This window comes from Neophocaena asiaeorientalis, unplaced genomic scaffold, assembly GCF_003031525.2.
Source record: "Neophocaena asiaeorientalis asiaeorientalis breed wild unplaced genomic scaffold, Neophocaena_asiaeorientalis_V1.1 scaffold87, whole genome shotgun sequence".
Taxonomy (NCBI): Eukaryota; Metazoa; Chordata; class Mammalia; order Artiodactyla; family Phocoenidae; genus Neophocaena; species Neophocaena asiaeorientalis.
In genome coordinates this window covers 5,706,409-5,719,694 of record NW_020175432.1, presented here as the reverse complement: position 1 = coordinate 5,719,694, position 13,286 = coordinate 5,706,409, and the positions used below count along the sequence as shown (strand labels likewise).

General features: G+C 61.1%; 1 protein-coding gene and 1 pseudogene across 2 annotated transcripts in view; both read left to right on the top strand.

Moving 5' to 3' along the window:
* Window positions 1-13,280, top strand: part of ADGRL1 (adhesion G protein-coupled receptor L1) — a 43,115-nt gene extending 29,835 nt beyond the window's left edge. Inside the window, exons 5-23 of one of the 2 annotated variants that reach the window (XM_024767305.1) lie at window positions 1,087-1,887; window positions 2,738-3,052; window positions 3,766-3,869; window positions 4,153-4,338; window positions 4,670-4,708; window positions 4,878-5,061; window positions 5,245-5,367; window positions 5,894-6,108; window positions 6,404-6,574; window positions 7,013-7,222; window positions 7,316-7,536; window positions 7,751-7,817; window positions 8,214-8,305; window positions 8,968-9,136; window positions 10,430-10,558; window positions 10,745-10,841; window positions 10,935-11,063; window positions 11,202-11,219; window positions 11,715-13,280. In XM_024767305.1, coding sequence (XP_024623073.1) covers window positions 1,087-1,887; window positions 2,738-3,052; window positions 3,766-3,869; window positions 4,153-4,338; window positions 4,670-4,708; window positions 4,878-5,061; window positions 5,245-5,367; window positions 5,894-6,108; window positions 6,404-6,574; window positions 7,013-7,222; window positions 7,316-7,536; window positions 7,751-7,817; window positions 8,214-8,305; window positions 8,968-9,136; window positions 10,430-10,558; window positions 10,745-10,841; window positions 10,935-11,063; window positions 11,202-11,219; window positions 11,715-12,457 — 4,013 coding nt within the window. In that variant the 3' untranslated portion in view covers window positions 12,458-13,280. The remainder of the gene's footprint in view (window positions 1-1,086; window positions 1,888-2,737; window positions 3,053-3,765; window positions 3,870-4,152; window positions 4,339-4,669; window positions 4,709-4,877; window positions 5,062-5,244; window positions 5,368-5,893; window positions 6,109-6,403; window positions 6,575-7,012; window positions 7,223-7,315; window positions 7,537-7,750; window positions 7,818-8,213; window positions 8,306-8,967; window positions 9,137-10,429; window positions 10,559-10,744; window positions 10,842-10,934; window positions 11,064-11,201; window positions 11,220-11,714) is intronic. The other variant, XM_024767306.1, reaches the window with a different exon arrangement.
* Window positions 13,167-13,286, top strand: part of LOC112414840 (uncharacterized) — a 2,755-nt pseudogene continuing 2,635 nt past the window's right edge.

Here is a 13,286-nt window from a genome sequence, read left to right as displayed (position 1 = left end):
CCTGCTTCCCTCCCTTGCTCCTTCTGAGCTGGACCTGGGACTGCCCCCCCAAGGGACCCTCAGTCGGGCCTGGGCCTTGGAGTGAATTCTCTGCTCACCCCCCTCTCTCCTCGCCAGCACTAACCCTTTCTTCCCAGGTGCTCTCCAGTGTGCCTCCCTTGGAGCCAGGACCTCGCCGAGCCCCACCACCACCACCTTGTCTCTCTTCCCTCCACACAGCTCTCCTCCCCGCCCCCACCCAGCTCTCCCGGGAGTCCTCTCCCTCCCCAAGTTCTCCCCCTCACCCCTGTGCACCAGTGTCAGTGTCTGCTGCTGAATAAACCCCATGAGAGACCCTGCCGGCTGGGGCAGGGCGGGGCACCCTCAGGAGGGGCTGGACTTTTCCGAATACCCTTCCTCAGCTACTGATTTCATGGGTACTGGGGGTGGGGGCTGCCACAGGCTGCATCAGGAACCTCGGGTGCCTCTCCCACCCTGGAATAGAAGTGCGCTCCTGACACCCACCCACAGTGGGTACGGAACCATCACTCTGCCTTGCAGTTTTTGCAGGAGGAAGAAAATGGAGTTAAAAAAAAAAAAAGCTGTGTCCTGGTGTGGTTGGTGAAGGATGGGACCCTTGACCCCTAGCTCTTCCATAGGGGCGCAGATGATGGCGAAGGGGCAGGGCCCTGAGTCCCTGGAACCTCAAAGCCACCAGTGGCTGCAGTGAGGAAATCTTTCCACTCCTGCTTAAGGCACATGAGATCGTCTCTGGGATGCCTCTTGCCAAACCCCTTATCCCCAGCCTGTGGGGTCTCTAGCAGCCAGGGAAGGAAAGAGGGGCACTACCTCCCACCACTAACCCTGCTCTTAATGGCCTCCAGGGTTGATATCTCCAGGGAGAGGGGCAGCTGGGCGGGGCAGGGGTCCCAGCCCGCAAACCCCCTTCCCATCACCAGCCCTACCAAGCAACCGTGACTGCAGCAGCAGGAGGGGACAGCCTGGCCCCCCCCCCCCCGGCCGCGTGACCAACTTGCCTCTCTCTCTCCCCCTCCTTTGCCCCTGCTCCTCTCCCCCGTGTGCTCCCCGCCCACCCACCTGGCCCAGTCTTCGTGTGCCCAGGGACTCTGCAGAAGGTGCTGGACCCCACCTCGACACACGAGTCAGAGCACCAGTCTGGCGCATGGTGCAAGGACCCACTGCAGGCGGGTGACCGCATCTACGTCATGCCCTGGATCCCCTACCGCACGGACACGCTGACCGAGTACGCCTCGTGGGAGGACTACGTGGCGGCACGCCACACCACCACCTACCGCCTGCCCAACCGTGTGGATGGCACTGGCTTCGTGGTCTATGATGGCGCCGTCTTCTACAACAAGGAGCGCACGCGCAACATCGTCAAGTACGACCTGCGCACGCGCATCAAGAGCGGGGAGACGGTCATCAACACGGCCAATTACCACGATACCTCGCCCTACCGCTGGGGGGGCAAGACCGACATCGACCTGGCCGTGGACGAGAACGGGCTGTGGGTCATCTATGCCACCGAGGGCAACAACGGGCGGCTGGTGGTGAGCCAGCTCAACCCCTACACGCTGCGCTTCGAGGGCACGTGGGAGACCGGCTACGACAAGCGCTCGGCGTCCAACGCCTTCATGGTGTGTGGTGTCCTCTACGTGCTGCGTTCCGTGTACGTGGATGACGACAGCGAGGCGGCCGGCAATCGCGTGGACTACGCCTTCAACACCAACGCCAACCGCGAGGAGCCCGTCAGCCTGGCCTTCCCCAACCCCTACCAGTTCGTCTCTTCCGTTGACTATAACCCTCGTGACAACCAGCTGTATGTCTGGAACAACTATTTCGTGGTGCGCTATAGCCTGGAGTTCGGGCCACCCGACCCCAGTGCTGGTGAGGACAGCTCAAGTTCGCTCCCAAACGCCCCCTAGGTCCCAGGGTCGGGGGGTGCACTCTGTGACATCTTAGGGGGCCTGGAGGTGGGTTCGGGGGAGCCCTGGAGGCAATGGCAGTGTGACATGGCAATGTGACAGAGGCTGTTCTAAGCACGCAATTAACTCCTCTGACCCTCGCAGCCTAGGAGACGGGGCTTATTATTGCCCCGTTTTACAGATGAGGAAACCCAAGCACTGGGTGAGTATGGGATTAGCTTGCTCATTTGAGGATTTGGACCAAGGACTCTGGGCTCCTAACCAAGCTGCGCTATGTCTCCTAGAGGCCTGTGCATTTTGAGCCCTGGAACCTCTTCAACCAAAATCTTGGGTGGAAGCCCAGTATCAGTAAAACAGCAAAGCCGAGCCGCCGATGTTGGCCAGGATTGGGGGCCCCTCCACAGTCTCATTCTGCCCCCTCAGCTGCCCCAAACCAGCTCTGAGCAGCCCCACGGCTCCAGGGAGTCCCATCTAATCCAAAAGGAGGAGCTGAGGCCCCCAGAGGGAAGGGACGTGGCCAGGTCAGAGAGACCAGAGTAAGAGTAGAATGAGGATGGGAGGTGGCTGTGTACAACAGCCTCCAGACACCTCCTTCCTGGCCCGTCTTCTGTGGTTGCTCTCTCAGACTTCAAAGTACAAATGAGTGAATTTTTGCCACCTTCCAATGCTTCAGATGGTCCCAGGGGTACGAGGGACCTCTGTGGGCAGACAGGGGCCAGGGGAGCTCTCCCAGACCTAGTGGGGACCAGGATATCTTTCAATAGGCCTGAAGCGTGGGGGTAACCCCATCTCATATCCCCTCTCCCTTCCAGGCCCAGCCACTTCGCCACCCCTCAGCACGACCACCACGGCCCGGCCCACACCCCTGACCAGCACAGCCTCGCCTGCGGCCACCACCCCACTCCGCCGGGCGCCCCTCACCACGCACCCCGTGGGTGCCATCAACCAGCTGGGACCTGACCTACCTCCAGCCACTGCCCCCGCCCCCAGCACCCGGCGGCCCCCCGCCCCCAATCTGCACGTGTCCCCGGAACTCTTCTGTGAACCTCGAGAGGTGCGGGGGCTCCAGTGGCCGGCCACCCAGCAGGGCATGCTGGTGGAGAGGCCCTGCCCCAAGGGGACTCGAGGTGAGTACAGAGCCGAGGTTACCTCCGCTGCAGCTGGCTCGGGGAATGGCCACTGCTGGGTCTGGCCAGGGAAGGGACAGGGGACATGCCCTTAACTCAGCTCAACATAGATGCACTTACCTGTCCATCTCCCCTGGCAGAGTGTGGGTTTCATGCAGGGGTCACGCCTGATGTCTGCAGCTGTGTCCCCAGAGCCCAGCAGAGCTCCCAGGACACAGCAGCAGCTCAGTTAGTGCCCCACGCCTCGGCCCCCGTCCCCTCCTGCAATACTAAGCACCCGCCACGTGCAAAGCGCTGGGTGGACCCTGCAGGGAGCCCACGGGAGGTAACTTGAGTCCTGGCTTCAGACTGAAATGGAACAGGCCCGGGAGCAGCTGGTGACAGGACACAGCAGCTGAAGTGCCAGAGAGGGTGGAGCCAGACCGCATGCTGTAGGTTTTTGCTTTTCCAGAAGGTTCCAACTGTGGTAGGCAAAGACGGAAGAGGAGCCCAGAGGGAGGGTTTAGGGGAAGAAGGAGTGGCTTATGTCACCTCAGAGTGACACCTCTCTTGACTGTCCGGCCTGCTTCATGTCTGGTCTTCCGTGTTCCCCTCACCTCTCTTCTCACCCACTCGTCCCCCTCTCTCTGTCATCTCCTTTCTCCCTGCTTTGGCCCATCCTTCTCTCCTTCCCTGTGGCTCCCTTCTCTGTTCCTGTGTGTCTGTCCCTACAGGAATTGCCTCCTTCCAGTGTCTACCAGCCCTGGGGCTCTGGAACCCCCGGGGCCCTGACCTCAGCAACTGCACCTCCCCCTGGGTCAACCAGGTGGCCCAGAAGGTACCAGCAGAAGCTGCCCCTCCCAGTCAGGCGCACGTGCTCACACAGCAGGCCCTGGGTGCCCGGGCACAGGGCACAGTGGGGGCAATGGAACAACTGGGGAGACAAGCAGGGGTCCACTCCCTGGCCTGCAGAGGGAGCAGAGATAGATGGGGAGGGAGAAGGCAGACGGAGAAGGGGCAGCAGAGAGAGGGATGAGAGGGGCTGAGCAGGCTGGGCGCGTGAAGAGGGAAGCAAAATGGTCCCTGACAGAGCCGGGGCATCCCACTCCCGCCTCATACAGATCAAGAGCGGGGAGAACGCAGCCAACATTGCCAGCGAGCTGGCCCGCCACACCCGGGGCTCCATCTATGCGGGTGATGTGTCCTCCTCTGTGAAGCTGATGGAGCAACTGCTGGACATCCTGGATGCCCAGCTGCAGGCCCTGCGGCCCATCGAGCGCGAGTCAGCTGGCAAGAACTACAACAAGGTAGAGCCTGGCAGCAGGGCCAGCAGGGCAGGGGGCACTGCCCTGGGAACTTAGGAGATAGCCGGCCTGTTACCGCGGAGCTGGGCTGCCACCCATGGTGATGGGAGAAGGAGGAAGGACAGACCCCAGGTCTACTGGGGCTCCCTCCTGAACTGCCCTGGACGGTCCTGGGGGTGTGGGCTCCCTTAGGAATGGTTCTCGCTCATGGCCTAGCCCCAGGTCAGTAGCAGAGGCAGAAGAGCAAGCTCCCTGGGGCCCAGACATGAGTGTCGGGGTCAGAGGAGTGGGGCTGGGAGACCAGCCCTGAGAGCACTTCCATCTCTTTCCCCAGATGCACAAGCGAGAGAGAACCTGTAAGGACTATATCAAGGTGAGGCTCAAGGGCTCCTGCTGGCCGAGGGGGTGGGGCAGCCCTTGTCGCTCCTGGGCAGGCCCCAGGTGGCGCTGGGGATGGAGTTTCGGAGAAGGGGGCGCAGAGCCCAGCCCAGGGAACTGGAGGATGTAGGGGGAATCACGGAGCTGCCCCCGCACCGTTGCAGGCCGTGGTGGAGACGGTGGACAACCTGCTGCGGCCAGAGGCTCTTGAGTCCTGGAAGGACATGAATGCCACCGAGCAGGTGCACACGGCCACCATGCTCCTGGACGTCCTAGAGGAGGGCGCCTTCCTGCTGGCCGACAATGTCAGGGAGCCTGCCCGCTTCCTGGCTGCCAAGCAGAACGTGGGTGAGTGCTACAATCGCGCTAGGGCAAGATCGGGCGCAAATCTTGAACGGTGGGGGCCCACTCGGCCTGGAGACCATGGGGGATACCCTGGCCCTCGACCTTGGGCCTCTTGCCACAGCCCGGGCCTCTGGACTGTGGACAGACCCCCAACCTTGTGTGCCCTGCCGTCCCCTGTCCCCACAGTCCTCGAGGTCACAGTCCTGAACACAGAGGGTCAAGTGCAAGAGCTGGTGTTCCCCCAGGAGTACCCGAGCGAGAACTCCATCCAGCTGTCCGCCAACACCATCAAGCAGAACAGCCGCAACGGTCAGTGCCCAAGCCCCGTGCTGGCACCCCTGCTCCTCTCGTGGAGGACGGCGGTTCTTAGCTTTTATCGGATTGAAGAACCTGAAAGGAGGTTGGGACCCATGGCGACACACAGAGGTGTCCTTCATTCAAGCTAGTGTTAACATTTCAGGGGATTCGTGGAGACCCCCCCCCCCGAAGCCCCACAGAACCAAGCACACTTTGTAGTTTGTAGGGCTCACTCCGGTGCAGTGGCAGTTCAGGGAGGATTGTGCCGTTTGAGATTAAGGTCCAGAGAGGTTAGGGATTTGCTCAACGTTACACAGTAAGTGAGAGGTGGGCCGGGGACCCAGCCTGTGTATCCCGGCCCACTGCCCTGCCGTTGAAAACTGCCTATAACTGAGCAGTGGTCCCACAGAAGGGCTCCCAGAGCCCCACTTGCCTGGGCTGCAGCCTGTCTGGCTTCAGAGGTCCTGGCGGCCAGCGTGGTGGAGCTGCACACCAGCCAGGGGCTGACAACACACCCTGCTGTACCCGTTCTCCCCAGGAGTGGTCAAGGTTGTCTTCATCCTCTACAACAACCTGGGCCTCTTCCTGTCCACCGAGAATGCCACGGTGAAGCTGGCAGGTGAAGCGGGCGTGGGGGGCCTGGGGGGCGCCTCCCTGGTGGTGAACTCCCAGGTCATCGCAGCATCCATCAACAAGGAGTCCAGCCGAGTTTTCCTCATGGACCCTGTCATCTTCACTGTGGCCCACCTGGAGGTGAGCTGAGGTGCCCCCTCCCTCCGTGAGGGTCCCAGCATCCTCCATTGTCCCTGGCTGTGTATGCCCCCCTACTGTGTGTTCACCCACCCCAAGAGCAAGTTACAACCCCTCCCTGGGGCCTCAGCCCCCACCTCAGCAGCTTGGGCCGTTTTGTCCCCAGAGGTCTCAGACTGTCACCTGGAGCCCAAAGCCCCAGGCACTCGTCTCCTGCTTGTCACTATCCCCATAGCCGGGTGTGCGGGCTGGAGTGGGACTCCCCAGATCTGACCCCCCGGTCACCACCACACAACAGGCCAAGAACCACTTCAATGCCAACTGCTCCTTCTGGAACTACTCGGAGCGTTCCATGCTGGGCTACTGGTCAACCCAGGGCTGCCGCCTGGTGGAGTCCAACAAGACCCACACCACGTGCGCCTGCAGCCACCTCACCAACTTTGCCGTGCTCATGGCTCACCGCGAGATCGTAAGCTGGCCAGCACTCCGCTCCTCCGGGCGGGCCCACTTTCTGGCCCGGCTTTGCATGGCATCATAGAAAGTGCTGCATGGGCGGTGCCGGGGAAGGCCAGCTTCGTGGGCATGGGGGGCCTGAGTCTTGTCCGGGGCATGAGGCCACACGTCTGGTTCTCTTTGGTCACGGTCCCACCTTCTCCCAAGGCACTCTGGAGAAGCACGTTGGTGTCACCTTTGTCATCTCTCCACGAGCCTTCCAGAGCATGAGGAAGTGAGCGTGCCGCCTGCAGAGGGGTGGGGGCCGGCAAGTTGGCCAGGGGGGCAGAAGGCCAGGTGGGCTGCACCAGTGGTGCTCGTGGCCCACGGCCTTGCCCGTAGCTGGCACCTAAGCTGAGCCCTGGCCACGTGCAAGACCAGAGGCGCTAAGTACACCCCCTGCTCCTTCCCGCAGTACCAGGGCCGCATCAACGAGCTACTGCTGTCGGTCATCACCTGGGTGGGCATCGTCATCTCCCTGGTCTGCCTGGCAATCTGTATCTCCACTTTCTGCTTCCTGCGGGGACTGCAGACTGACCGAAACACCATCCACAAGAACCTGTGCATCACCCTGTTCCTGGCCGAGCTGCTCTTCCTGGTTGGGATAGACAAGACTCAGTATGAGGTGAGCAGGACTCCAGGGCAGGAGAGGATGGGGGGAGAGACGACACTGGCCGGCCGGGGCAGCCCCTCACCTGTGGTGCTCCCCACTCTCTAGATTGCCTGCCCCATCTTCGCTGGCTTGCTGCACTACTTCTTCCTGGCTGCCTTCTCCTGGCTCTGCCTGGAGGGCGTGCACCTCTACCTGCTGCTGGTGGAGGTGTTTGAGAGCGAGTACTCCCGCACCAAATACTACTACCTGGGCGGGTACTGCTTCCCAGCCCTGGTAGTGGGCATCGCAGCCGCCATCGACTACCGCAGCTATGGCACCGAGAAGGCGTGAGTGCCCCCTTCACCCCCCGAGTCTCTCCCCCTTGCTGGCTCCCTGCTCAGCAGCATCCCTTGGGCCAGGACCCTCAGGGCACTGGCCTCCCTTCTCCTGAGCCCCGAGGCCGCAGCCAGCAGAGTCCCTGGGCTCCTTGAGTCAGAGGGAGGGAAGAGCCTGCCCCCCCGGCCCCCACCTCTCAATACCCCGGCCCTGCTTCCTTCACAGCTGCTGGCTCCGAGTGGACAATTATTTCATCTGGAGCTTCATTGGGCCTGTCTCCTTTGTTATCGTGGTAAGTTGGAAGGCAGTACCCCCAGTACTGAGTCTCTGTCCTTCATCCAGCCTAGCTCTGACCCCAAGGCCCCCATTCTCCCCAAGCCCTTGAAAAGCATCAGAACTGAGCAGCCAACTAAGAAAACGAGAGCAGAGTGGGCCTGTAGAGCTCCAGCACTGAGGTCCATCCTTCCAGGAGCTGTGATTTGAGCCCCTGCTCTGTGTCAGGCCACGGGCCCTGCCCCCCTGGCCCCGAAGCCACATTAACAGTTACACCAGTAGGCAGGCACCTGGGGGCAGGTACAGCAGCAGAGGGGACCCTGAAGAAGGGGGGTCGTGGCTGAGACTTGGCCAGGAGCTGACGCTAGGAGGCAGAGGGACCCTGGCCCAGCCCCTCCCCTTGTCCCGCCCCCAGGTGAACCTGGTGTTCCTCATGGTGACTCTGCACAAGATGGTCCGGAGCTCATCCGTGCTCAAGCCCGATTCCAGTCGCCTCGACAACATTAAGTGAGCACCCCCTCGCCCCACCCATGCCCTGGGACTTTCCAGGCCTCTCCCAGCGTTTCCTAAACGGTGGTGTTCTCGCCTCTGGTGTCACATACTGTGATTTTAAGGACAAAGATGGTGTTTTACTGTGTTTGTTATGTATCTATTTAACAAGTATTAGAAAACATGGTATTAGCACATCCAGCTGTGGTTTTAGGCACATAATTGCTAAGGGTGAGACTGAGTTCAAAAAGTGAGTCTAGGGAATTCCCTGGCGGTCCAGTGGTTAGGACTCTGCACTTTCACTGCCAAGGGCACAGGTTCAGTCCCTGGTCGGGGAACTAAAGATCCCACCAGCCATGCGACCCGGAAAAAAAAAAAAAAAAAAGTCCATTTCAGGGCAACTTAAAGACAGATAGGCAGCAAAAGGTAGTTTAAAGGTCTGGAAATATGGCCAAAAGGATGAAGGATGCAGGAGAATGACTGGCCATTCACAGAGCCCTGACCCCTGACCTCTGCCTGCCCCTCAGGGTCAGCTTGGGTGAAAGTGTCACTGGGCAGGCCTGCTCATCCCAGGGCAGCGTCCAGGCCTGCTCAAAGAGGGACACGCAGCAGGGCTCTGGGGGAGGCATCTCTGCTGGCAGGGACTTTGATGTCCCTGTTCCCTCTCCACCTCTCCCCAGATCCTGGGCCCTGGGGGCCATTGCGCTGCTCTTCCTACTGGGCCTCACCTGGGCTTTCGGCCTCCTCTTCATCAATAAGGAGTCGGTGGTCATGGCCTATCTCTTCACCACCTTCAACGCCTTCCAGGGGGTCTTCATCTTCGTCTTTCACTGCGCCTTACAGAAGAAGGTGAGGTCCAGGGAAGGGACCAGGTGCCTGCCTTCTGTAGCGGGACCTGTGTCTGCCTGGAGGGAAGCACAGGCTCACAGGGAGGATTTAGGCAGGGGTGCAGAGGGTTCTGGAAAAGAGCAAGATACAGGGGCCTAGAGGAAAGAGAAAGCAAGGCAGATTTGGGGAGTTGGGAGAGCACAGGGCAGGGACATGGTTGATGGACCCTCCCCAGGGTGTAGGGCACAAGTCAAGCACGTGGAGGGAGATGACTCTGGGTGCCACCCAGACAGAACATTTCCGACTTCAATAGTTGTGGGATAAAATGTGAATTTTGTGGTGATGGGAAGTTTCTTTTTAAAATAAAGTGTGTTACAGTCTGAATCTTAAAAAAGAATAAATTAAGGAGATAACAGAAGCAGAAGAATGTGGAGAAGGGTGTACGGGCAGTAGACTCAAGACTAAAGCCAGGGAGACTGAGCCAAGGCGTTTGTAGATTCATATCCTGAAGGCAGTGGGGAGGCCCGGTCAGACTGTTATTGGTCTTAGGGGACAGGGAGGTGGGTAAGGCTAAGGAGGGGAAGAAGGAGGCAGTGATCACAAGTCTTGGGTGCAAGGTTGACTGCTCTGCTCAAAACTGTCCCATGGTCCTCATCAGACACACAGTGACATCCTTACAGAGGCCCCCAGGCCCATACGGTCCAACCTGGGCTTCCCCTTCTCTTCCCTTCCCTCCAGCCATGCTCTGTCTTCTGCTCCCTCAGACACTTGGACATGGACCCTCCCCAGGGCTTGCCCCCTGCCCCTCCCCACATATCCACAGGGCCCACTGCCTTATTTCTTTTAGGTCTTTGCCGAAATGTCTCCTTAGTGAGGCCTCCCCTGATCTTTTTGAAATCGTGCCCCCGACCCCCACCGACAGCACTGCCTAACTCGCGGCCATGGTTCTCGGCAGCACCTCACACCATCAGACGCCCTACATAACGTACTGATGTTTCACCCGTGTTCAGTCTCTGTCTGCTAGAAAATACCAGCTCTGAGAAGTAGGGCTTTGGGTCTGATTTGTGTCTGTCCTCGGGGCCTAAACCACGCCTGGCGTATAGAGGATGCTCATTAAAGATCTGTTGAGTGAATGAATGGATGAGAAATTATTGGTGGAGGTGGAGAAAGGAGGATGGGCCTGAGTGAGAAGAGAGCCTTCTTGGCTGGCTGTTGGGAGACAGGAGACAGTGGGGCCTCTGATCCCCACCAGCAGCTTGGCCACTGGACCCCCAAGGCGGGGGCACCTACTGCCTGTCCTCCTCACCCCCCCAGGTGCATAAGGAGTACAGCAAGTGCCTGCGTCACTCCTACTGCTGCATTCGCTCCCCGCCCGGGGGCGCTCACGGCTCACTCAAGACCTCAGCTATACGGAGCAACACCCGCTACTACACGGGGACCCAGGTATCCAGGCCGGGGGCTGGGGCGCCAGGCAGGGCTCCCTGGGGCTGAGTGTTGGAACCGAGAGCCCAAGAGGCAGGGCAGTTCTCTGCCCAGGTCCCTGGTGGTGCTCATCAGGCAAGTGGTCTCAGAAAGATCGTGGAGGGTGGGCGGCCCAAGGGCCCCCTCACGTCTGAGCTGTGTCCCCAGAGCCGAATCCGGAGGATGTGGAACGACACCGTGAGGAAACAGACGGAATCCTCTTTCATGGCGGGCGACATCAACAGCACACCCACCCTGAACCGAGGTGAGACTGGATCCCTCACCCCCGGCTTCAGTCCCTCAAGATTCCCGAGCCCGGGTCTCCTGGCCGCCTTGTGACCTCTGACCTCCTGGGCAGGTACCATGGGGAACCATCTGCTGACCAACCCCGTGCTGCAGCCCCGTGGGGGCACCAGCCCCTACAACACTCTCATTGCTGAGTCGGTGGGCTTCAACCCTTCCTCACCCGCCGTCTTCAACTCCCCAGGTGAGAGCACTGTGGTGCCAGGAGCGGGTGACAGCCCAGGTCAGGTGGCATCCTTGTGCCTCCTGAACTGGAGCCGAGACTTGGCATCCTGAACCCGCTCTCTCCTTCTCTCTTTTCCCTCCTGGCCGGCACCTGCAGGGAGCTACCGGGAACCCAGTAAGTGGGACTGTTTCCTGGTAACATTTCCAAGGCCGGGAGGGGAAGGTGACAGTGGCCTCCTCAAATGGCCTAACTTAGAGAGAAGAACGCGAGTGCCCCCCGACACACACACACACACACACACACACACAGACAGTCTCTGGCTTGGCAGCTGGCTGGAGGGTGTCGCGTTAGGTGGGGAATGAAGGTGATGGGGGGGACAGAGCGTTGGAAAGGGATCTGGTCATCCAGATCTCCTCATACTGCTGAGACTCTAAGCCCCCAGCTGCGAGGGGACCCTGGGGGAACTGGTCCCCACACGTACCTCCACTAGTCTTCTGCTGAGCTGGTGTCCTCACTGCCAGTGAGGAAGAGAGGGAATACAAGACCCCAGTCCCCAGGGGCAGGGGTGAACCCAGGGAAAGCCAGGTGAAAGCAGGCACCCCCGTCCACGTGGCCTGTGCCCCTCTCACTGCCCGGCTCTCCTTCTGAGCAGCTCCCTTCTGCCTGCAGAGCACCCCTTGGGAGGCCGAGAAGCCTGCGGCATGGACACGCTGCCCCTCAATGGCAACTTCAACAACAGTTACTCCTTGCGAAGCGGGGACTTCCCTCCAGGGGATGGGGCCCCCGAGCCACCTCGAGGCCGGAACCTGGCCGACGCTGCCGCCTTCGAGAAGATGATCATCTCGGAGCTGGTGCACAACAACCTTCGGGGTGGTAGCAGCGGAGCCAGGGGCCCTCCACCGCCTGAGCCCCCCGTGCCGCCAGTGCCAGGGGGCAGCGGCGAGGAAGAGGCAGGCGGGCCCGGGGGTGCTGACCGGGCAGAGATCGAACTTCTCTACAAGGCCCTGGAGGAGCCACTGCTGCTGCCCCGGGCCCAGTCGGTGCTGTACCAGAGCGATCTGGACGAGTCGGAGAGCTGCACAGCGGAGGACGGGGCCACCAGCCGGCCCCTCTCCTCCCCTCCGGGCCGGGACTCCCTCTACGCCAGCGGGGCCAACCTGCGGGACTCGCCCTCCTACCCGGACAGCAGCCCCGAGGGGCCCAGTGAGGCTCTGCCCCCACCCCCACCTGCACCCCCTGGCCCCCCCGAAATCTACTACACCTCGCGCCCGCCGGCCCTGGTGGCCCGGAACCCCCTGCAGGGCTACTACCAGGTGCGGCGGCCCAGCCACGAGGGCTACCTGGCGGCCCCAGGCCTCGAGGGGCCAGGGCCCGATGGGGATGGGCAGATGCAACTGGTTACCAGTCTCTGAGGGACCTCACGGACCAGGGGCTGGTGTCCCAGGCCGGGGACTGAACCCTGGGTAGGGCTCTGATGGCAGAGGGAGGCTGATGGAGACTGGCTGCTGGGCCACTCTCTCCAGGTGCCCCTTTGCCATGGGCCCTCCAGGCCCCTTGGGGGCTCTGCTCTGGGGGCCCGAGGTGCAGGGTTCACAGACAGGGTTTCCCACCAGCCGTGTGCACCAGCTCAATTTGGGGCAAGTGCAGTGAGGAACCAGGAGGTCCCCAGGGGAGTGAGGAAGGAGAGATTGGAAGGGTGCAGCCCACTCTTGACTTCCCCCTCCCACCCCCTACTCATCCTACTCCCTGGAGGGAAGTGAGGGCTCTGGTTTCCCTGGGTCAAAGGCCCTGCTGGATGGAACCCGTCAGCTGCTCCTCTCTTTGCAGCCAGAGTGCTGCCAGTTGCACCAGGATGGAGCAGTGGGGACAGGACAGATGGACAGGTTCCTCTGCACTACAGTTCCCTGCTCCACGGAGACTGGGGCCTCTGACCGGGGAGAGAGCCCTAGCGGGGAGAAAGCCCCAGGGCAAGAGGAATGGGCGGTTGTGGCTGGTGGTTTAAAGGTGGACCTTTCTCCGAAGCTCCTTCTCTCTGCTCTTCGTCCCAGCCTTCCCAGCAAGCCTGCCCCCTCAGCCCTCCTTGAGTGCACCCAATGACCCCCTCCCTTGGGGCGACTCCTGATGAAGCACAACTCCCCGCAGGGCCCCCAGCCCACAGGGGTGGCCATATGTGAGCAGTTCCCAGTCCTGTGGGCTTGGCTATGGGGAGCAGATTTTGGGTCTGGATCTCCCTGGGGAGTG